Source organism: Psittacula echo, assembly GCF_963264785.1.
Source record: "Psittacula echo genome assembly, chromosome: 1".
Lineage (NCBI taxonomy): Eukaryota > Metazoa > Chordata > Aves > Psittaciformes > Psittacidae > Psittacula > Psittacula echo.
In genome coordinates this window covers 124,748,352-124,770,436 of record NC_137735.1, presented here as the reverse complement: position 1 = coordinate 124,770,436, position 22,085 = coordinate 124,748,352, and the positions used below count along the sequence as shown (strand labels likewise).

The following is a 22,085-nucleotide window of genomic DNA, read 5'->3' as shown; positions in this document are numbered from 1 at the left end:
ATCAAAAGGCCAGGTTCTATTGTGTTAAAATAAATATGAAATAGGGATATAGTACTAATGGTCATCAATCAATTATGAGGCAGCTGCAGAGTTTAATCAGTGACAGGTGGGGAGCAGATTAAGTGATCCAGTGTAATTATTAAAGTTCAAACTCATATACAAAAATATACATAATTTGTAAGGAGATGGCAAACTCAGACATAATTATTTCTAAATAGTGTCTGTGGCTAGGTTTCTCTGTCCAAATAAAAACTTGACTAGGAATGCATTTCTAAGTCTTACTGTTAACTGATTTTTATACCTGCTTTGGAGAAAGTTTTCCACAAAGAGCTGAATTCATCAGTCCATGCTCTTTAATGAACTCAAGAAAGTCACATGGCAACATGCTTGTTAGCTACAAAACATTTATGAAACATCTATTCTTTCTAGTTTAACTACAAGACATTCTAATATTTTAGTGAAGCATCAAATATAGTTACAGTGTATTATATACAGAGTGCAGAAATATTTTTTATAGGAAAAAAATAAATAGAAAAAAATATGTAAACATCCTGAGTAAAATTCTGCTGCCACTGAAGTCAGTTACAGAACTGTCACAGACAGGAGCACAGGCAGTATTTCACACCCCTTTTTAAAGCATACAGCAGCACACATAACTCCATTCAAAACGGTTTAAAGTGCATCCAACATTATAGGAAAAAAGTAATTCATAAGCTTTTGAAAATTTTATATGTGCAGATTTCATTCATATCTATTACGCCTCCTCAATCCCATCTCTTCTGATGCAATGCTCATTATTTCTTCGTCTTCCACCACATCTTGCTCAAACTGATGCTCTTCGTACTCATTGTGTAATTCATGCTCTTCTATTCTGTCATCATTATCAATATACTCAAGCAAATTTTCATTACTGTCATCTTCTCTGTCATCCATTTCTTTATCTTGAGAATGTTCAGCAAATGACTGAATGAGATCTTCAAGTTTCTCATTACAAATGTGGCCAAGACCTTAAAATTCACACATTAAAAAAAAAAAAGTTTAAATTACCAAAAAGGCACCAAATTTCAGCTTCAGTTTAGAAGTAGCATTTTTGTTTTTCCTCTCTCTCTTGTATTAAGACTCAACTAATGCAAACATTCCCCAAATTTCTAGTGAGCCATTCTTAATATTTAAGACTTCTTTTGGACTACTATGAACCTCTTGAAAGTCTCCAGTTGAAACTAATATAAAATTTGTTGTTTTGTATATTGTGCAGCCTCAGAAGTCCCCACGTGGGAATCCTCAAACTAAAGTTACTCCAGTACTAACAGACTGCTTAGGCACTCCTGTTCAAAAAGCCCATTTTAACAAAGCAGAACATGACTGTGTGGTCTATCTTAGTGCGATGCCTTTTAGCACCTGTTCTTAAAAAAAAGTCATGATATATCCAAACACACCTCAAACAGGAAAAACGACACTCCTCCAGAATAAAATTAATTTCACACACATCACTTAAGATGCAAGAGCTGAACATTACTATAGTAAGATTCTATACTTAAAGGAATCCTATATTTAAAGGAATAAACTATAGTTTATTCCTTTAAAATATAAACTAAAGCTGCTTATCCTGCTGGAAATCAAAGTACCTTTCATTGTGTTCTCTGATTTATCCAATCCACTTTCTTTCATCAGCCGTCTAATTGATTGGAGCTGTGTCATTATTTCATCCTTCTGCTCACAAGCTAAAGCATTAACACTAGGAAAAAAAAAAAAAGGGCAGACGTCAGCAGCTGAAAGATTACCTTGGAAGTGAGCACTTGATAATAATGCACAAGACTGAAATAGTTCTATTTGTGGATAAGTACCATAGTTGAGTTAGCAACACGTTTAGGTTAACATTTTCTTTGAGAACTGCCTCTTGAGAAGTAGGGAGCTCACCACATAGGTCTACAAAATAATCTAGCCACTGAATTCTAACATTGGAGCCTCAGTGGCTAAGGCTGACTAATGACTACTGAAAGAACCAATTCCCCAAAGTAATTTTATTTTTAGTACAACAATGCATAATGCAGACATTTACAGTTTAGAAACATATCTCATTTATTTCAGATTTTATTTACTCTCTCTTCTCCCTATCACTACCTTAAATCTGTAATGCAAATTTGTCAGTGTATTTGCTGCTTAATAGTTTCAGCACATATTAAGTTCAGAAACATACTAAAAGAATAATCATGAAATTTTGCATGTTTTTAACTAGGCTTCGTGAAGGATGTCAGTCGAATGCATGGATATCTTCATTTCTAGTACTTAGGTAAAGCCCTAGCTTCTTAAGAAAGAAACTTTTGTAAAACTACAAGAAGGTTATATTACTTACTCCCTTAATATACTACAACAGGGAAGCTTTATTTCCCTGAAACACACAAGAACTTTATAGATCCATTTCAAAACAAAAATAAGCAGCTACTCCTTGATAACTAGTTTTGTTTTCTAATTAAAGCAGAAGGAAAAAACTCTTTCTGCTACCAGAAATCTAATTTCTGCAAGGGCTTTCAAATGCTACTGAGCTTAAGTTTTTTTTTCAGTATTAATCTCTCTGATCAATATTAAAATCTAACTTGTTAAGGCAAAGTAACATGGTAAGTCTCAGTTTTTGCACTTGTGTTTGGTAAACATGAGACAGGACGTGACTGTGGAAAATATCACAAATTGCAGAAGAGCTATTACCTGCAAAAGGCCACAGAGACAATAAGTAATTAAAGAAGCTTCCTAAACACTATTCCTTACCTATATATAAGGAACATTTTAAGAACTCTGTTAACATTTTAGAGAATTTCAGTTTACATAAAACAATACTAAATGAGGTGTTTATTAGAAACACTCACCAGTTTGACAGTGGATCCAACTGAGTCAATAAAGAATTTAGCATTTTCTCTGTCTGTGCTAGATGCTGCTCCAGCTCTAAAAGCTGATGCTCTAACAAAACACAGAATTAAAAAAAAAAGGGGAGGAGAGTAGGGGGAGCAGGAAAGAGAACACTGTAAGAAATTTATTTACCATACCAAAAGGATATTTATTTGTATTTTCAGTTGAGCAGGTTAAAAAACAGGATTTTTTTCCTCTATAAAATTCTAGAACATGAAAAGGGAATACTTGGGATAAGAACAGTAGCTTTACTATGTCCCTCTTATCCAATAACCTGCCTTCAATAGTGCCCAAACAGAGAACACATTGGTAGAAACTGAGCAAGAATGCAGCTGTCACCTTCCCAGCCTCAAATATATGCAATTTCAAGACTTCATGAGGTGTAAGTAGTGTATTTATACTATATATATTTTTTATATATATAATAAATATATATAATATAATAAATATATATAATATAATAAATATATATAAATATATATAATATAATAAATATATATAAAAATATATATAATAAATATATATAAATAAATAAATATAATATATATTTATATATTTATATATATATAGTATCATGAATTTGCCCACTCACACATCACAAATATATTCAACACAATGCACTAGAATCAACAGGATTAACTTATCCTACGATATTACTAAACTTTGAAGAAAGAAGAATGCAACACACAGGGATGGTTGCTGAACCCGGTTACAGATCTGGTATACAGAGACACCAAAAGAGGTTGACAGTTGTTTAATTGACTAAGTATATGTCTATATAAGGAGCAAAAAATGTATGAAGTATGAAAACTGCTCAACTTTGACGGGCCATAATTTTTTCTCCAAAGGAAAGCCCACTTTTTGGCATATGCAGAATGGACTGAATCAGACAGTCAAAAGTACTCTCTCTATAATGAAGAAAAAGATAGTATAATTTATTCTGTCTCTTCTATAAACATTTGATTTGACAGGTCTCTAATTTGGCCCAGAAGTTCAACAGTCTCTGTACCTGTTTACCCATACTGTTCAATTAGTTCAACTGAAATTCTAAAGCAGATCATTATATCCCTTTTAAATACACTATTAATCTAAAGATTATTATATCATATTTAGACATCCTATTCTACTGAAGAAAACCAAACAAGTCTTAAATCAGAAAAACATCAGACATTAAAAAGCAGAGAATCATATTATATCACTGTATTGTTTCAAAGCATATTATCACCTGGAGTTTTCAAATACACCTCTACCAAGCGTTTCAAATACAAAGACTAACAAAGTCTTCTTTTATAGGTTCCTAGCTGCACTTAAGTAACTTAAAAGATTGCTCTCATTTAGCCAGACTGCCATCAATGAAAACATGTATCTTTGTTCCAGCAGGAAATATGCATTCTGAATGTGTTATCTTACCCGTTTCCTTTGCCTTGTCTTCTGTACTTTTTTCCTTTTTGGTGAGACTTTCTTCATGTGACTTCATCTTTAATAAATAAAATCATGTTAAAAACACTTCATCACTATTGGTGTATTAAAACAAAAAAATGCATTTAGAAATTTACTCAAGCTAAACAGCAACCATAAAAATCTGCTCCATTAATGAAACTTTTCAGCTGTGCCTTCTTTAGATCTTAAAACTAACACTTCTGATTTTAAGCAATGGCAACCTGACTGACAAAAGTTGTAAAAGAAAGCAGTTGCTGTATCAAATCCAGTTTTCAAAAATGAACAGCAGGAATCTTCTAGGTTACTGGATCCAGTTTCCTACCATTAACTAGGAGGTAAAACTTCCTTCTTCAAGTAATGAAGATGCAATTATAAAAATATTTACATTTCAATCTCATATGCTCAAGTGTAAAGAGCTGTAACACCCGAATTACTGTTTTTATTACGTTTAAATCTTATTTACAACCTAATTAAATTTACTTTTAAAACCAAACTGGTCAGCCCCCATGTTCATTTTGCTAAGTTGAGATATTTTTCTCATATAGGAGATTATATGAAATGACTATGGAAATGAAGATGCTGTTTCCAACTCTGTTCAGGCTGGGTTTTTTGTCTCCTGAAGGCAAACAACAATATTCCAGGTGTCCTCTCAGCATTCCAAGCGCTGTAATATCTCTTACTATAAATAATACATATCAAGACATTTAAAAAAAAAAAAAAACCAACTGATCACGTTTTCTCCTTTTTTGATTTACAAATGGTAAGAAAAGATATCACATTTCATGGATAAAAGTCTATGTTGCATCTGCATGACCAAATGAGAGATTCAAATTAAATATTAAGTCAAATAAAAGGTCAAGTCTACTCACTATTTATCTAATTGCTAATCTAAGACTATTACTCTGCAGGAATCATCCTTCTGTCCACCTCATTCTCATACTTAATCTCATTCTGAGGACTGAAAAGGAAGTGAAACACTGATGAGGCTTAAATTACAGCCTCAGGTAACAGCACTGTTTAGATTCTCAGATTCTTATCTGGGTGGGAGGAGGGTAAGATTCTCACCTTGGTTTAGATACTTGTAGAAGTCAGTCAGAAGCCTTTATAAGGAACAATCACAAATTATGAAATTTTAACTCTGGAGCTCATATTCAAAGTCAAACTGAGCAAGAAAAGGCTTCCTGACAACAATATACATGGGCTCAGAACTGGAGGTGGGGGGTAGAGAGAGGCACAAAACAAACCCAGCAAGTTACATTTCCTTCCAATTTCAATAATTTAATGCTTTTCTTACCTTAAGAAATTTGTATGCTGCAAACACTCCCACTCCAAGAGCATACAATGGCATGAGGGTGAATGCTAACTCTCTACCATTTCCTCTTGTTCTCTCACTCTTTATCTCTTTTTCCATTGCATTTCTCATCTGCTGAATGCTCTGGTAAGTATTACTGTCAGAATTTCCTGGATTCTGGTGAAGCTGGTAAACTGTCTGAGGACTACCTTAAAAGTTAAATTGAGAGAAAGAAGACAAAGTAAGAATGGAAATTAAGACTGCAATTAGTTTCACAATTGGAATTAAACTGTCTTCTTCTTATGTGACTTTGCTCATCACTCCACTAAGATGGTATGGGCAGCCCTGCATCCAAATAAAAATTACTAAAACCACAAAATTAAAAATCACTCTTTCATGAACTGGATGCAAAGTTACATCTAGACAGCAGACTGTCAAACTGGTTTCTATGTTTCTTTAAGATACAAGTTTTAAGCTTCTTCACAGCAATACCAGCAAACCTACAGCAACCGGCAGAAAAGTAGATGTTACAAGAAACAACTTAAATCTTAAAACTATACTCACAAAAACCGTTGACGCTAAGCACAGTTACAAATTAGTATTTTTCCTCTGCAGCAAAGGAGTTAAGTACAAATTGAGTTACTATTTTGTTGAAATACACATGCTGTGTGATTATTTTGCTATTTTGACAGTAAATTCAGTGTTAGCTGGATATTCCCACAGGCTCAGAAGTGCTGTACCTCTGCAAATCAAATATTTAGCAGGAGATTACACAATAGCAAAGAGATGCAGCCTTGAAGTCCGAAGTATTTTTGCACGTGATTTGCCTGCCAGAACAGGAAGCAGATAAAAGAACAGCCAGTGTCATGGTTCGATTTAGGAATTAGGTTATTTGGTAGTAAAATCTGGGGTTCATGGGCCATGCACATGAGAAACAGTGCTATCAGCTACAGAATGCAGATGCTTGCAGAGACAGAGAGCAGATGACTGGAGGGGTGGTAAAGTTTAACACTGGTGTCTCAACTGAGTGCCTAGACTTATACTTTCAAATCCCTTTGAACATTTAGTTCATCATAATTTAATATATCAGAACTGGGTATGACTAAAACAAGATTCACATTCTGTAAGAACTCCCAAACAAAAGACCATTATGCAAATCAGTCCTTGTCACTGAATACTGAACAGTGGCATCTCAAGAATTTACAGCTACATAACTCAAAGGTGCAAGAGACAGCCACAATCACATAAGATAAAAAAACTAACATAAGTTACAGCTCTCAGTGAAATAACTTTTTCTTCTTTTTAGTAACATCATCTTCCAAATACAAGAGAAAAAGGATTCTGATTCTGCTAACCTAAGCTGGTACTTTGTGATAAGAGAGCTCAAACACTGTTTTAGAATTGCCTAACATAAATTAGCCGGAAAAGTTTTTCAGAGTTACAGGAAAGACCCTGACTGTAGCGACGCTTACTTGATAGCAAATTGATGGTAAACTGATGCTCTGCAGTCAAGCCATGCCAAGTATCACTGCAAGTTCTTCTACATGTAACTGATCAGTCTGCAACATGCCCATTTGGAGATCTTTTATTTGCATGTTTGCTCAGTGGAACTGGAGACAGAACTAGACAGTTACACAAGAAAATTAAAGGCTCTACCTGACACAAGCAGAACTCCAGCTACCTTAGTCATTTAATGCAAGTTCAGGTAGACATTCTCCTTTCAACACAACCAGGTTTAGACTTACTACAAATGCACTAATCTGGAAATCTCATTTTAACAGTTTTCCTCCTCAGAATGTTTCCTATTGATTACTAGTTTTAAGTTTGCACTCACTATTTTTTTCTTACTTTCAGTTCTACTTTTTTTTATGTAAATGAAATTTACTGGAATACTTAATATGGTAAAAAAATTTCCACAGGTCATACAATAAGAATGTAGATACAGGAAACACCTTCCTGGCACTGAAGAAACAGCAAAGTGAGTTACTGATCAAACAGGAGAAAAGAATGACCCAGACAGGTGACGACGGATCTGCCTGAACCCTATTTTATGCAGTGCTGGGCCAATACATTGGCAAAACTAGCAGCATGTGAAGTGCTGCCTTTTTGTGACGTTTGGGTTTAAAACAGTTTGATTTATAGGAAATTACAGCTACCATAAATTAAACATAATGAAGCAAAACAGGCCAGACTAGAGCTTAGGAAGCACACAGTTTGACATGAGCTGGGATGAACATGGTAGCAGCTCAGGCTTCACTTTTTCTGCCTCCCGGGAAAACACACAGACACATAATTTGGAGGATTACAGCACCTATTTATCCCTTACAATGCCTTGGAAGGTATTATCAAGGAATCGCAGAGCCACTTTAAGAAAGCAGGCATTTTGTTATTTTCCAGAGTGAAAGCAGTCCTTCGGACCTTAGGCTAAATCCTCAGCTGACATACAGTGACATAGTTTAACATATATTTATACTGCTCAGGCTTTAACAAGAAGCTCTCTAGCCCGTTCAGTGACACCTTTTCTAAACAAGCATCTTCAGCTCGTTCCAACACATTACCGGTCAAATCTCACACGATGTATGCTAGTGTTTACTGACAGTAACGCCTGGCTTCCCTACTGCACTTCTAACATGCGCAGTGGATTTCCTCCTCTGACACCTCACGGCTACTCCGCTGCCGGAGGAACTAAGTGCCGCCCTGCAGGCACTATTCCTTACACAGCCATGCTGAGATACGCTTCCCGTAACAGGGTGTTACCTGTATTTTTAAGTCATTTGCTTAGGACTACACAGGCAAAAATCAGAACTGTCATGAACTAGAGAAGCAGAACACAAGGTGGGTGGCGAGGAGGGGGAGGGACGCAGGCCAGCTCGGAGCCGGCTGACAAGGCCTGTGCCTTCACAGCCAGGGTAAATGACCAAGCGGCTCCCGTCGGGCAAGGGCGTAACTCTCTCCGCTCCCGGGGGCTACGCTCCCGAGCTAGGGGCCGCCTCCGAGCAGGCGGCAATGCGGCCCCGACTACCCTTCTGTCTCCTACCTCTGCGGTGCTGACGGAGATCGTAATGTCCGGGGCCGGCCCTGCCGCCCCGCAGAGACCGCCCGGCCCGCCCGCCGCCGCCCGCCCCGAACATCCTGGGCATGACGACGAAGACACAGAGCACCAGCACCACCGAGACCACCACCTGCTGCGCCGCCGACAGCACCATGGCCGCCGCCTGCCCGACAGCAAGCCACCGCCCAGCGCGCGAGCCGCGCCCCGCCCACCACCGCAGCGCCCCCCGGCGGGTTCCTCACGTCACGTCGCCACAGCGGCCGGCGGGCCGCTCTCGGAGGCAGAAGCTTCTGGAAGAGGATAGGACGTGCGGAGGTGGAGCCGGGATCCCTCTGAAGGACCGGAGCAGTTGGGGCTATGAGGCTATGGGAAGTAGTGTTGGCCTTGTGGGTGGTGCTGAGGCCTGCGGCAGGGGAGCAACCCCTCCTGCTGGCCATCACAGATAACGCCTTCATCGATGAGTGCGTGCGCGTCCACAATGACTTTCGCTCTAAAGTCCAGCCAGAGGCCAGCAACATGCAGTACATGGTAGGAGCGGGCCTGGGGTGCACGTGTGGCTCCAGACCCCCGTCGGCAGCAGTAGGACAGTGGGCCGGGGGGTCTTTTTTGGCCGTGGGTGAGGCAGCCAATTTGGAATCACTGGTTTGTGTTCAAATGCCATTACATTCATTTGATAGGAGATACAGTGAGTCAGTTGTAGACAGGTGAGTCTAGAAACATCAGGTATGCAGGATGAGGGTGCAGGCCAGCTGCAAATCATAGGATCATACAAGGTACCTTAAAGATCGTGCAGTTCCAACACCCTGCCATGGGTAGGGACACCTTCCACTAGACCAGGTTGCACAAAGCGCCATCCATCCTGGCCTCGAACACTGCCAGGGATAGGGCAGCCATAGTTTCTTTGGGCAAGCTGTGCCAGGGCTTCATCACCCTCCCAGTAAGAATTTCTTACTATGTTTACTCTAAATCTGCCATTTCTCCTGTCATGTCACTACATACCCTTGTAAAAAGTCCCTCTACAGATTTCTTGTAGGCCTTGCAAGAGTTTCTCCCTAGGAAGAAGCAATGGTCCAGCAGCAGGACCAATCCAGAAGAGCTAGGGTCTTCATCAAAAGCAAGGACGTGAGCTGCAGTATTGGGGCTGAAGGGAATTTCTGGTAGCAAGGAAGAATTTTTGCTTGCCATAACTGAAACAAATTGCACTTTTTTTTTTTCCTGTAAAGGGTTAAACAAAACTGAAGATGCAGAAAAAGTGGATATTTGATGTTGCCCAGAGAAGCTGTGGCTGCCCCATTCCTGGCAGTGTTCAAGGCCAAGCTGGATGGGGTTTGAGCAACCTGGAAGGTGTCCCTGCCCATAGCAGGGGAGTTGGAAACTAGATGATGATCCTTCAAGGCTCGTGCAACACAAACCATCCTATGATTCTGTGATATGATTCTATGTTTATTGTGTTTTCCTGAAAACTGGGAAAAACTATGAATAAAGGTATGAACATAGAAATGTGTTTAGAAAAAACTAAAGGCCTGAGGAACAAAACAGTTAGCCCGTGGAGTTACTGTAAGATCCATGTAGAGACTAAGAGTGAACTGAAATGTACCAACATCAATAAACCTATACAATAAACCAGGATCTTTAGAAGACATAAAACTAAGTATTTTAATGGTAGACGAACCTGGCTGAAAAACAATGGAGACTGGAAAACAAATAACAAAGATAGTTCATATTCAGAAATCAGAAGTTTTATTAATGGTGGCAGGCTACAAAGAACTAACAGGTAACAGAATAAATTATTAGCCGAACATTGGCATGTTTATCTCACAGACCTGTCTTTGTAAAATCCTCCAATGTGAATTTAAAGCTTTACTGTAGGAGGAATAAGTGTTCTGGAGCCTCTCTTAAAAAAAAAAACTTAGATGTAGATCAGAATTTACAGTAGATCAGAATCTACAGTAGCTGTGCTTGTTAGTTTGAGTTAGTTTTTATATACCAAATAGAAATCCTTAATGACCTATTCAACAAAAACAAACACAAAAAGAAGTTTCATGTTTAATTGATATGATGGTAATTTCTTATCTGAATATATAAGTGCAATTCAAACAACTTTTCAGTTACTAGCAAGTGTTCTTTGTTGATTTCCAACAGTGAAGGGGGACAAAAAATAGTCTAATGAAATGAGGCATATTTCCATGCTGCAATAGGAAATGTCAATGAAAATAAAACACTGGTACTTGCCTAAATAAGGGAAAGTATTTCTTTATGAAACTCCAGCATAGTATATCTGTACATTATTGCCTGACTGGCTTTAGCTGAGATCTGTGTGTAGCTTAACATTGCACAGCTATTTCACCTTTCATGTTTTGCAGACTTGGGATGCAGCTTTGGCAAGGACTGCAAGGGCGTGGGCAAGAAAATGTGTTTTTGAACATAATGTATACTTAAGAGAGAGGTATCAGTGCCATCCTAATTTCACATCTGTTGGAGAGAATATTTGGATTGGAAGTGTTCAAGCATTTAGTGTTACTGGTGCCATTAAAGCGTGGCATGATGAGGTCGCGTTCTATGTCTTTAATGTGAATACATGTTCTAAGATATGCGGTCATTACCTTCAGGTAAGAGTTATCTTTGGTAAAATGTCCTGTATAGTGCCTCCCACATGAATCAGTGGGGGCTGTAAATAATACGGAGTTCTGTACATGGTCCATAGTGACTGACAGTTCATTGATTTTTGTAATCTCAAGCAATTCTGTACTGTCGGTTGGTTCATCTGTTTTGTATGTAGTAACCTATTCTTGTTCAAAATACTGGCCCTACTGAAAGCCTCATTATATCAGTACTGCCTGAACTTCATAAAATAATCGTTTCAAGTTCTCCAGCTTCAAAGCCACACAGTTCTGTTTTCTGTAAGTTTGGAGATGCTGTTCAAAATAATCACAGTAGTTGCAGAATGTTTGTGGTACTCCATAGTAGAAATGTTAACAGAATGAGAAAATCCATCCAAAGTAAATTGTATTCTTTGAATATCTTGTAAAAAAAGAAGAGAAGAAAAAGAGCATCAACAACAAAAGAGGCAATTTGTGATATATATCTGATTTCTCAGTGGTAATTCTGACAATCTTAATTCTGCTGAGAAAGTAAATTTTTTCTTTGAACACTTAATATATTAAATGCATCTATTAATTACCATGATTAGAAAAATAAGCTTTGCAGTAGAATTAATTGTATCTATGAGCAAATATATAGTATTTCACTGACCTAAAACAGATGATAGTTTTAATGTCAAGTAGGTAGCTAATAAAAGTGACTAATTTCTCATCAGTATCAAAGGTGCTTAGACTGCTCTCTGTGCAAATTACAGATGAAAATACTGTGCAGTATACTTACTTACAGTGCAACTGTTACCAGATAACGAGAGTAGCTGCGAGGTTATTTTTGAGTAACTTCGGATTGTAAAACGAAAATACTTTTAAGTTACCAGAATCATTTACAGAGCATTTTCTGCTTGGGTCTTTTTTGCACCTCTTTTTATGTCTTTTCTCACTTACTTCCTCTCAAGTGTTAATTCTTGTTTCCTGTCCTTGATTCTGCCTGTAACAAACTCAAAAGCAAGGCTGGAGGATTTAAGTTTTGCTGTTTATGGGGCAGTAAATCTTTAGGAGATTAGAACTAGACAACATCTTGGGAAAGTATTTTTCACTTTTAGTCTGGCACAATAAATTATAAAATATTATATAGTAAGGTAGTTTCTAGCATTTTAAAATTCACTGTTCAGCCTTGGCTAGATAGAATTCTGGTGGATTTTGAACATTTCTCTGGGAATAATGTTCACTTCTGATCTTTCTCCTGATTAATATTGCTTTCCTGTTATATATAGTTAAGTCATCTCAAAACGTTCATGCATTTCAGGCAGTATTTCAGGCAGAATTACACAGGAAACTAATTGCTGGAAACAAAATCAAAAAGACTACATGGGTTAAACACCAATGAATCTGTTAAAAATACATATTTCATCAAAACTAATAAAGACCAGGCATGAACTAGCAGACATCTTAGTCTTGAAGGCTATGACAGAAAGTTGAACGTGGGTAAAATTTACAGATCATAGTGGATAGGCTGTGTAGACCTGCCAAGAGAACCACAACACACTAATGTCAAAATGGTGGAAACCCAAAAAGTATGTGGTGCTGTTACATAAAAACCCGTGAAGTGCTTAGTCCTTAATCCAGGAGTCAGGTAATACCATTTTAAACATTAAGATCCTTTTTTGAAGAAAGGTTGTATCTGTTGAACATAACTGCTTCTTACATTTGAAGAGGTGGAACTTGTGGGCATGTTCAAGTCGGTTTGTCAGTCTGAGGCCTGTACTGTTTATACTGGGGAGGTACTGAGAGTAATCCACTATATCTTTTAACTTTTCCTGAAGTGGAATGTATGATCATCCAGATGTGCTAGGTATATAGTTAAACTTTTTGCCTGAACTCAGTACGGTTTGGTTAGTCATATGCGTAAGGTATAGAAAAGAATCTTATAAGAAAAAGCAGAGACCCAAACTGTAAGAGATAATAAACCATTTTCTGTTAAGAATGGCAGATGACACTCCTTTAGTCTGAACATGTGCATTGCTAGAGCTTTCAGACTTAAATTTACAGTAGTAATCAGCCAGACCACTTCTAGCACAGAGAAGTGCTTCTTGCGGACCTGAGTTATCAATGTTGGAATTATAATTAAAGGAGCTGTTGGGTAGTTGCCACTAATTTCGCTTTTGTTCCAAGGAATCTACCCCTGAGTCACAAAGTCATTGACTCTTACTAAAATTGTTCTGTAGAAGATTCTGGAAACTTGCAATGTAGGTCATTTCATCTTGAAGGGTGAATATTTAGAAGTTCATCTCAAAAAATGTGCTTACCACCAGTATTTTTGAATGTATAAGAATAGGTGTTGCAAAATGAAAATAAGAAGTAGGATTTCTGAAAATAAGGTAAACTTTCTAAATATTGGACTAGGTTACTGTTACGTGTAGTTTTTAATTTATTTTAAAACCTTCATTGTTTAGGTCGTTTGGGACTATTCATATAAAATAGGCTGTGCTGTTGCTCCATGTAAGAAAATTGGAGGAATACGAAATGCAGCAATTTTTATTTGCAACTATGCACCAAGGTAGGTTGCAGGTTTAAATATTAAAAAAATAAAGCAATTGTAATGACATTTAGCTGTAAATAAATTGGGTTTTTTATTTATTGGAGAAAACAATGGTTGTCTAATTCAGTTATCACGAGAGCTATGAGCATGTACTTGCAAAGTTTTTTAATCTGTTAACTTTACTGATAAATCTTATTCTCTGCCAATCCTAAGCAAAGAAACGCCGAACTTACCCATACTCCACTTCAATGATTTCTTTTTCATATGACACAAAAGAAGTGGCAGCAGTTGCTGCAGGCAACTTCCAGTTTTATACATGGTTTTAATTGCACTTAGCTTTTTACAATGTATTTCTTTTTTTTTCCCCTTATAAATTACAGAAATAATAGCACAATTGTTAAATCAGTTGCTTTTTTCTCTGTAACAGTAAAATAAATTTCATTATAATTTCTTGACTAAAAGCTGTGATACACCGCATGTTATTTGAACATTAGAAAGCAGTAAATGATCAGTGCGAGAAGAAGCTAACAGCAGGATGTGATTTTACATTTAAGTTATACTGTGAAAAAATGTAGGCCCTAGCCAATGCTGTTCCTAAATTAGGAGGAGTTTGAAGACACAAAGGCAGTAGTTCTAAAATAATATATTTTGTCTCATAATAGTGCACAGTCCATAATCAAGCACATGCATATGCAATCTGTTTGTCATTTTTAAAACATCCATAGCTTGTGAGCTTGCATGACAGCTGTTTTTTTCTTCTAGCAAACCTGGGCCACTTTTGGGGAGTTCAGTTAGCCTGAAATAAAAAATTCATTGAGCCCTGCCCATCTCCCGGTACGACAAAACTGGACTTGTATTTGAATTGTTATTTTGAAAACTTGCTGGGGTATAGGACTTTGTTGTTGTTTTCTTTTTAAAATCCGAACTAAAATGTTTACAGTTGCCATTGCAGAATAATGGCTAATTGGCTTCAACAGTGGTCTGTAAGCCTTCTCACTTGAGATTTTCTGATCTATAACAGTATACCATGTTGTTTTGCTGTGGTGTTCTGCACGTCCTAGAGAGCTTATAGCTAAGCTGCATAGCTGTCTTAAGAGTGAGGTCTAACGTGTCATTGTTCTCTTGTTCACTGCTTGATACCAGGAACTCTGCTCTCTATGTCATCACAGAAACAAGTGTAGTTAGAGCAGACAGGCAATCGTCTAACAGCCTTTTCCCTTCCTAAACTGTCTGGAAAAATAGATAAACCTGAACCTTGCCACCAGTCTTCCCCAGATGATGATTCTAGCTCCAGATACTGGAACACCCCTTTCCAACTAGATCTTCATGACTTCTTCCTAAGGGTTGGACCCTTAGTGCTCAGTTGCCTTTGAAGACAGCTAGAAAACAGATTTTTTCAGAGTTAAGGATGCAGCAGTTTAAGGACCACCTTGCCAAAAAAATTACTTTATTCAGTGTAACGGTTTTACACTGTGGTCCTTTTATAGATTGTTTGTGATCTGCTGCTGGGACCATACATGTCTGAGATGCCCAGAGTATCCTCCCCACTGAAAGAGAAGCATACAGTATTTTGGACTGTGCCCTGTCGTTGCTGTCATATTCAAACTTCGCTGCCACATCTGTGCTGCCAGGCTCTGTTTGTCATGCTGTTCTCATCTCTTCTACCTAGCTTTCTCTTGGTAGGTGAATCCTCATCTGTTACGTCCAGGAAAACCTTAGCTCTAAGAGGAGCCTCAAGATGGTCCTTAGTATTCTGTTTGAAGGGTAGTAGAATCTTGGAAATACCCTTGAAAGGGTCTTTTAGGATGTCTCTTGGCTTACTGGGCATTCTTCTTAGCCATCCTGGAGAGCTTTTCCGACTGGTTATTTTCTCTTACCTTGTTATTTGTTATTTGCATTTACCTAGGTTTTTTAATTTTATTTTACCTCTGCACTTTCTGCACCATAGGCAAAAAGTCCAAACTAGAAAAACTGAACACTTTCTCACATCTCACTCTTTGCCCATGGCTAAAGGCAAGAAGTGTAAACAACCTGATGAATCCTGAAGGGAAGACTAGATAGATGCTGTGGTGATTTATCACTTTACAAGATACTCTATCAGTTGCAACTACCAGATTGCTAAGTTTTGTATGATGATGTGAATATAGGGTGCTCTGACATTTGCATGACGTCAGAAAAGTCCTGACATCTCACAGTTTCTGCAGTCTTCATTCCTGGGCAAGTGAAAATCACTGGAAGTAAATATGGAGTGATACACATGAGGGAAAAGGTGGTCACCTATAAAACCATGGAGAATGTTGGCTCAGTACTCACTAGCTATCAGAAAGAAATGAAACAGTAGCAATGATTAATCAAAAGAGCAAAATATAAGCCACAACAATGTCAGTTTTTATGAAGAGAGCCTTTTAGTTTCTGTAGCCTAAACCAGCAAGACAAGTGAAATTAAAGCCCATGTGATAGTCTCCCATATATTTTGTTTCAATTAGGTGACATAATCTTCAGAAGCCACCTGGTGCTCCATGTGAGAGTGACTTTTTTTCCTCTCTAAATAAGTTAATTTGTGCCTTTTTTTTCCATTCCTTATACCTTCCCAATGAGGCAACACTATGCAACCTAAGTGTTAAGTAATCTGTAGATTTACGTATTTTTAATGATGAGATAGGGCTTCTTGGAGAAAAAGGGAAGGCCTTTCATCTTTCTGGATCTGTGGCTGACTGTTCTCTCAAAGGGGGTTTCACAGTGATTATGAACTGTGTGAAGTGTAATTACCCCATGCAGTAAAAGCCTTTGATACCAAGAAAAACTTGTTGAATTGCAGCTCAGGCAATATCTGTAGCTTCTTTCCATTTGCATTCCTGCATTTCAAATGTGCACAGTCACCAGGTGGGTCTGCTTTCACACCCTTATGAAGGCATTATGGTGTTGCTAGAGGTTCTAGAAGCAATGCTTTGTCCTTCAGTCTCTTTTATTCTGGATTCTGAGACTCTTTTTAAGATACTATGTGGGCTGCTGTTGGGAATCACCCATGCTGTGAATGTATATATGGATGATCACCCAAAAGGTAAGTTACTTAACCTGCAACTTCTTATTTTTGAGATATTTATATATACATATATATATTAATAACTTTTTCCTGCTGTTCTCTGACAAGTTCAAAACCTATGTTCCATTCTTGGTATCAGAAGATCACCGTTCAGTTTTATTGCTGCCTGGACCGCATGTCAGAGCATGTGGTTGCAATATGCCACTCTAGATGCTGCTGGGGTAAAACTTAGGCCAACAGTGTACTTGTAGGCAATATATATAAAATACATTTCAAAGAATAATAGCAAGTAAGTCACAGGTAATGTTCTTCACCATCCATCTTGTACAACAGCATTACAGCAGCCTTTTCCTCTATATGTCTGGTGAGTAGCTCTCATTTATAAATATAGATGATATAGGGTGTAAATACAGGCTTAGGATCCAGAAGAAATGTATCATGAGTTTTGGTGAAAATGATCCCCTTTGAGGAGTACCCACTATGGAGGTGAGCAGAGTGGGAAAAAACTGTAATAGCACACAGTCCTTTGAGAGGACTAAATCTGCCCCAGAGTTCCCAGGATTAGGCTGCGAAATATAGCACTTCTTCATCTTTTTGAATGAATGCAGCATACACCATTTACTGTTTCCCATTACCTAATAGCATGGTATAGGCAGCCAGGACGATGATAACTGTATTATTCTTTTCAGGAGTTACAATGTATAAGGAGCTTTTCTGAGAATGTGCAGTGGTAAGTCCTGCAAGCTGATCTTTACACTTATGTAAACACTTTGTCTCTGCTTGTATGAGATCCATAAGCATGTAAAGATCCCGGTGTGTTCACTAAGACTGGTTAGTTATTCTTGGACGTTTGTGTTTTGTGGAATGAAGCTCACAATTTTTTTTTTATTTTTTTTTTTGTAAATGTGTTTAAGCTATTTGAAAGTGTTTCACCTTAAAGTTTCCACTCTAAAATCCTCGGTTTTCATCAGTTAAAACCAAGCTCCATCTGCAATATTCTGTTTCAGTATAAATCATAGAATAAAAAGCCTAAGTATTTTCCCATTAGAAAAATAACAGCTTTTTAAGATTCCTTTTTTTATCAGGGACAGAACAATTAAAAGAACGAAAATTATTCTGAGATTTTTTTAATGAATTGTCAGCAATTTGTTGTCTTTTCAGAGTGTTTACTTCAACAAATTATTTAAGATACTACTTACCAAATCATTTAAAATCATGTGTGAAACTCTGCTTTTTCCTTTGTAGTGGTAATTTGCCAAGAAGACCATATATAGAAGGAAGATCATGCAGTCATTGTGCAAATGGGGACATCTGTGAAAATAAACTGTGTAGTAAGTAAAAGTAAATGTAAAATGCAGTATGTAAGAGGAAAAAATACAATGGCCTATTTGATAAAGAATGTTGCAAGCTTTGGGTTTTTTTTACCCTTTGATGGTGTTGTCTTGTGTCCAATTCACAAGTAATTAAAAAGTATCCTTAAGGGTATTTACATTCAGGAAACAAATAGTGCATATTTTACTGAGTCTGGGCCTAAGTGATCATTATGAAGTCTCCATTTGATGATAGACAGGTGTAAGTCATGATTTCAGTTAAATGTATTACTCTTTCTATTGCACTCTGGTATTGTGCTGACTTTATTAATCATACCAAAGAAATCAGCATATAGCTATGTACTTTTCAGAGTAGCATTTAGCAGCAATTCTTGAGTAGTCTCAGGCCTTCAGAAACAGCAGAGCTACTAATCAGTTATATTTGGAATGAAATACTTAAATTGCAGTTACTGAGTCTGTTGTGACTGTTTCAGCCAGCCACAGATAAATTACATTCAAGCTTCAGTATAGCTGATGCTTATGTACTCTGGAAGCAGTCACAGTAACTGTGAGAAGGTCATTCTGGGTTTGTAATTTGTGCTGGAGTTGTAAGGCCCATTGTCTTTCCCTCTTGGTTATATCTGTGTGAAAAGGGACTGCATACTAATTTAATTCTCTAGCTATAAAGTGTTTTCCCTATGGTGAATAAAATCCTTTCCTTAAACTAGGTAATTCTTTTAACTCTGTTCTTGTCAAGAAAATGAATTAGAGTCATGAATTGCTAAGTATGCATCACATTTTGATGGAGTGAAACATGAAGAGACAGTAAGTCGACTGTCTCCAGAAAGCTCTAGACCTGGCAACTTCCACCTGCTGGGAAGTCACAAGGAAGCAGTTTCCTGTGGCTAAAGTTAGGATGTGTGTTTTTATGTTTCATTTAATAAACTGGAAGTAGGGTTTATGGTTTCTGTCTAACAGGTAGTTACTATACTTACTATAGTAGCTATATTATATATATAATAGTATATATACTATAATATATATAATATATATAATATATATATACTATATACTATATTATATAGTATATAATATATATATTAGTATATTAGTCTAGCTTTAAAAACATTCAGCAGTCCTGTAGGTCTTAATTTTTAGGTAGCAGACACATCTGAAAAACAGCTACATGGAATACCAGGTTGTAGTTGATTCCAGTAGCAGGCCCCACTTAGGAATCAGTCTGTCTCACTTTCTCATCCATAAAATTGTATTTGATAGACTTAACTAGCTTATGTGTACATTGTGAATATTAATTAGTGTGTATTATTTTGAGAAAGACAAAGGAGAGGGTTCAAACTGAAAAAAAAGGGGCTGTATAATGTGTCCCTTTCCCCATCCATGTCATTGTTATGAACAGTAACAGCTTTATGGAGACATTACCATTATGGAGTATCAGTTTTCATTTTTACCAGAACATTTTATCTTTTATTTTAATTGTACGGTTTATCACTGGGAATTGTGAAGAATTTTCCAAATTCTACTGATTGTAAATCTGATGAGTTTGTTTTAGCTATTATTTTAGATAATATTTTTATATTTAATAATTTATATTAAATAATTTATATTAAATAGATAATATTTTTAGCTAGTTAGATAAATTTTAGCTATTATTTTAGATAACAAATTTTTAAGGATAGAGAAATCATGACTAGCTTGTAAAACTGTTTATTTTATCCCTTTTTCCAGGAAATAGAGAACGCGATAAACTTATCTGTACGTATTACAGTTTTCAACTGCTACTTATGTTCCACAGTTACTTTAAACATCTACTCCAAGTAAATCTTACATCTATATGCTTATTTATAGATTATTCAGGATGGCAACCCCCTTGGGCGTCCAGCATCACGTGCGAAGAGGCTTGTGTCAGTCTGGTGGTTTTGAGAATAGTACTGTTAGTTCTTGCTTTTGCCTCTGTTTATTTTATCAGAAACTACTTTACAGACATGTCTATAAACACCTAATTGGATTTGAAACACATAATATTTTCTGAAGATACTTGCTAATGAAATAAGCAAAAAAGTCATACTGATGTGACATTAATGACAACTTTCTTTGACAGTAATTTTGTTCCTATTATTTTATGCTCCTTAGAGAAAGCTAACATACCAAAAAAAAAAAAAGTGAAATTATAAGTGGGTAAAACCCATATTGGGAAAATATTAAGCTAAAGATGATATCTGGTAAGGTTTGGAGCATTATTTTTAAATACAAGATTTCCCAAAACTGTGACATACTCTATTCCTGCAATTCAAGGACAAACTATGTGTCAGTTAAACAACTCTTACAATTCATACTAAGGCAGTCTTTGGAATCACAATTGCTTTATTTCGATGCTAAGAGAAAGCTAGCATCATATTATGTACCCATGCCTGTTTCATAGAGTGATAGAATGTTCTGGATAAAATGTATAAGTAAGATTTTATAGAAGGATAGTTCTTTAGAAGTCTTGTTGTTTGTGAAGTTAGCAGAAGCAGATACTTATAATGCATTTATTGTTCCTTATTCAAAGTGTGACACTTCAGATTTGTTATTATTTTATTCCTAACTCCCTCTAAACCTCGTGATTAATTTTATTTTTTTAATCCTCATTTTAATGTGTACTGTTACTTATGCATAGCGTATTTCATGTTTTGTAAGTGTTCTGAATTTTCAATAATAAATTTTCTTTATCTTGAAACTTGCTCAAGTCCATTTAATCATCAGATTTCACTCTTCTTTACTCTTCCAAGACATGAAGTCTTTCATTAATATGCTTTAATTTCACTTTTTCCAACAAAAGACAGATGAAATTTGTACAAGAATCTGACACTTGTGTTTCTTACCGGCATAGCAAACTAGATTTTGTCCTGCTTGTATCTTAGTCTTACCCAGTAAATGTCAATATGACTGTATGAAAGTTCATTATTATTAGGTAATGTTTCACCATTATTGTAAAACGAACAAATAAAAAACCCTCACAAAGTCAAATTCTGCTATTTTCTTACTGTTCAGAATTCAAATTGAGCTTTAAGGAGGCTTCCATGAGTTCACCTTTAGGAACAGTCACAAAGAAAATAAACTAGACTTTTATTGTACATTAATTTAAAATTAGGCATGTGCTAACTGTTTCTTCTGTAAGTTTTCTATTCTAACATTACTAAAACAACAGACATTTCAAATACAAGTTTTATTATTTAAAACTTGGATTACATTCTCAATCCAGAAGCCTAATACTATATACCTAAAACCATAAGTAGTTGGCTCCTACATAGAAAATGGTGCACTATTAAAGTTCCTGAGCAACAGCTATTTCCATTGCTTTACATCAAAGTTGCTGATACTCACCATCTCTGGAAAGAAAATCATTATTTAGATGCAGTATTAGGGTTGAAAAACTCACTTCAGAGCTGTATTTCAGACATCTGTAAGTAAAAAAAGTTTCCTTAGTACCTGAAATACAAAATTTGGTGCTACAATAAAGCTCTTTCAGGTTCTGAGGTGTTTAATATTGCACGGTTTCACGATGCTCCTTTTTTACAGTCTAAACCCGCTGTTCATATTCAGTTACTAAAACATAAGTTTTCCTTCTTGTAGCTGTGACAAACCCCAAAAGAAATTAATATCTAACACTGTCATTCCTATCCCTGGTAATAACTGTTCTTGTCATTTAGTAATTTTATCACAGGACTATAACAATCAGAGTGTGCCTTGAAGAGAAGGCGAAGTTGAAAGAGAGTTCTGCAGTCTCCCAAAGCCTTAAAAAAACCCCTTGTTTTTCTTTAAAACCTCAGCCATATTTATGCCAGGCTGATAGTAGTCCTTTCATCTGACACATGGTTATTGTTTGTCCTGAGCTCAGCAGTGTGGAATTTG

The 22,085-nt window shown here is 36.6% G+C and overlaps 2 protein-coding genes across 2 annotated transcripts; one reads left to right on the top strand and one right to left on the bottom strand.

Annotated features, from left to right (window-relative positions):
* Nucleotides 1-335: 335 nt before the first annotated feature.
* Nucleotides 336-8,897, bottom strand: CCDC107 (coiled-coil domain containing 107). The gene is made up of 6 exons (XM_080629284.1): nt 8,670-8,897; nt 5,636-5,841; nt 4,312-4,378; nt 2,862-2,952; nt 1,626-1,735; nt 336-1,007 (listed from the first exon to the last, which is right to left on the bottom strand). The coding sequence occupies exons 1-6, from the start codon at nt 8,836-8,838 to the stop codon at nt 742-744; spliced, it is 909 nt and encodes a 302-aa protein (XP_080485410.1). The 5' UTR covers nt 8,839-8,897; the 3' UTR covers nt 336-741.
* A 144-nt stretch (nt 8,898-9,041) lies between these two features.
* LOC308217206 (glioma pathogenesis-related protein 1-like) lies at nt 9,042-19,926 on the top strand (the record flags this gene model as incomplete). The annotated part of the gene is made up of 4 exons (XM_080610140.1): nt 9,042-9,212; nt 11,048-11,293; nt 13,735-13,838; nt 19,920-19,926. 4 exons carry the CDS (start codon nt 9,042-9,044, stop codon nt 19,924-19,926), a joined length of 528 nt encoding a protein of 175 aa, XP_080466266.1.
* Between the last annotated feature and the right edge of the window lie 2,159 nt (nt 19,927-22,085).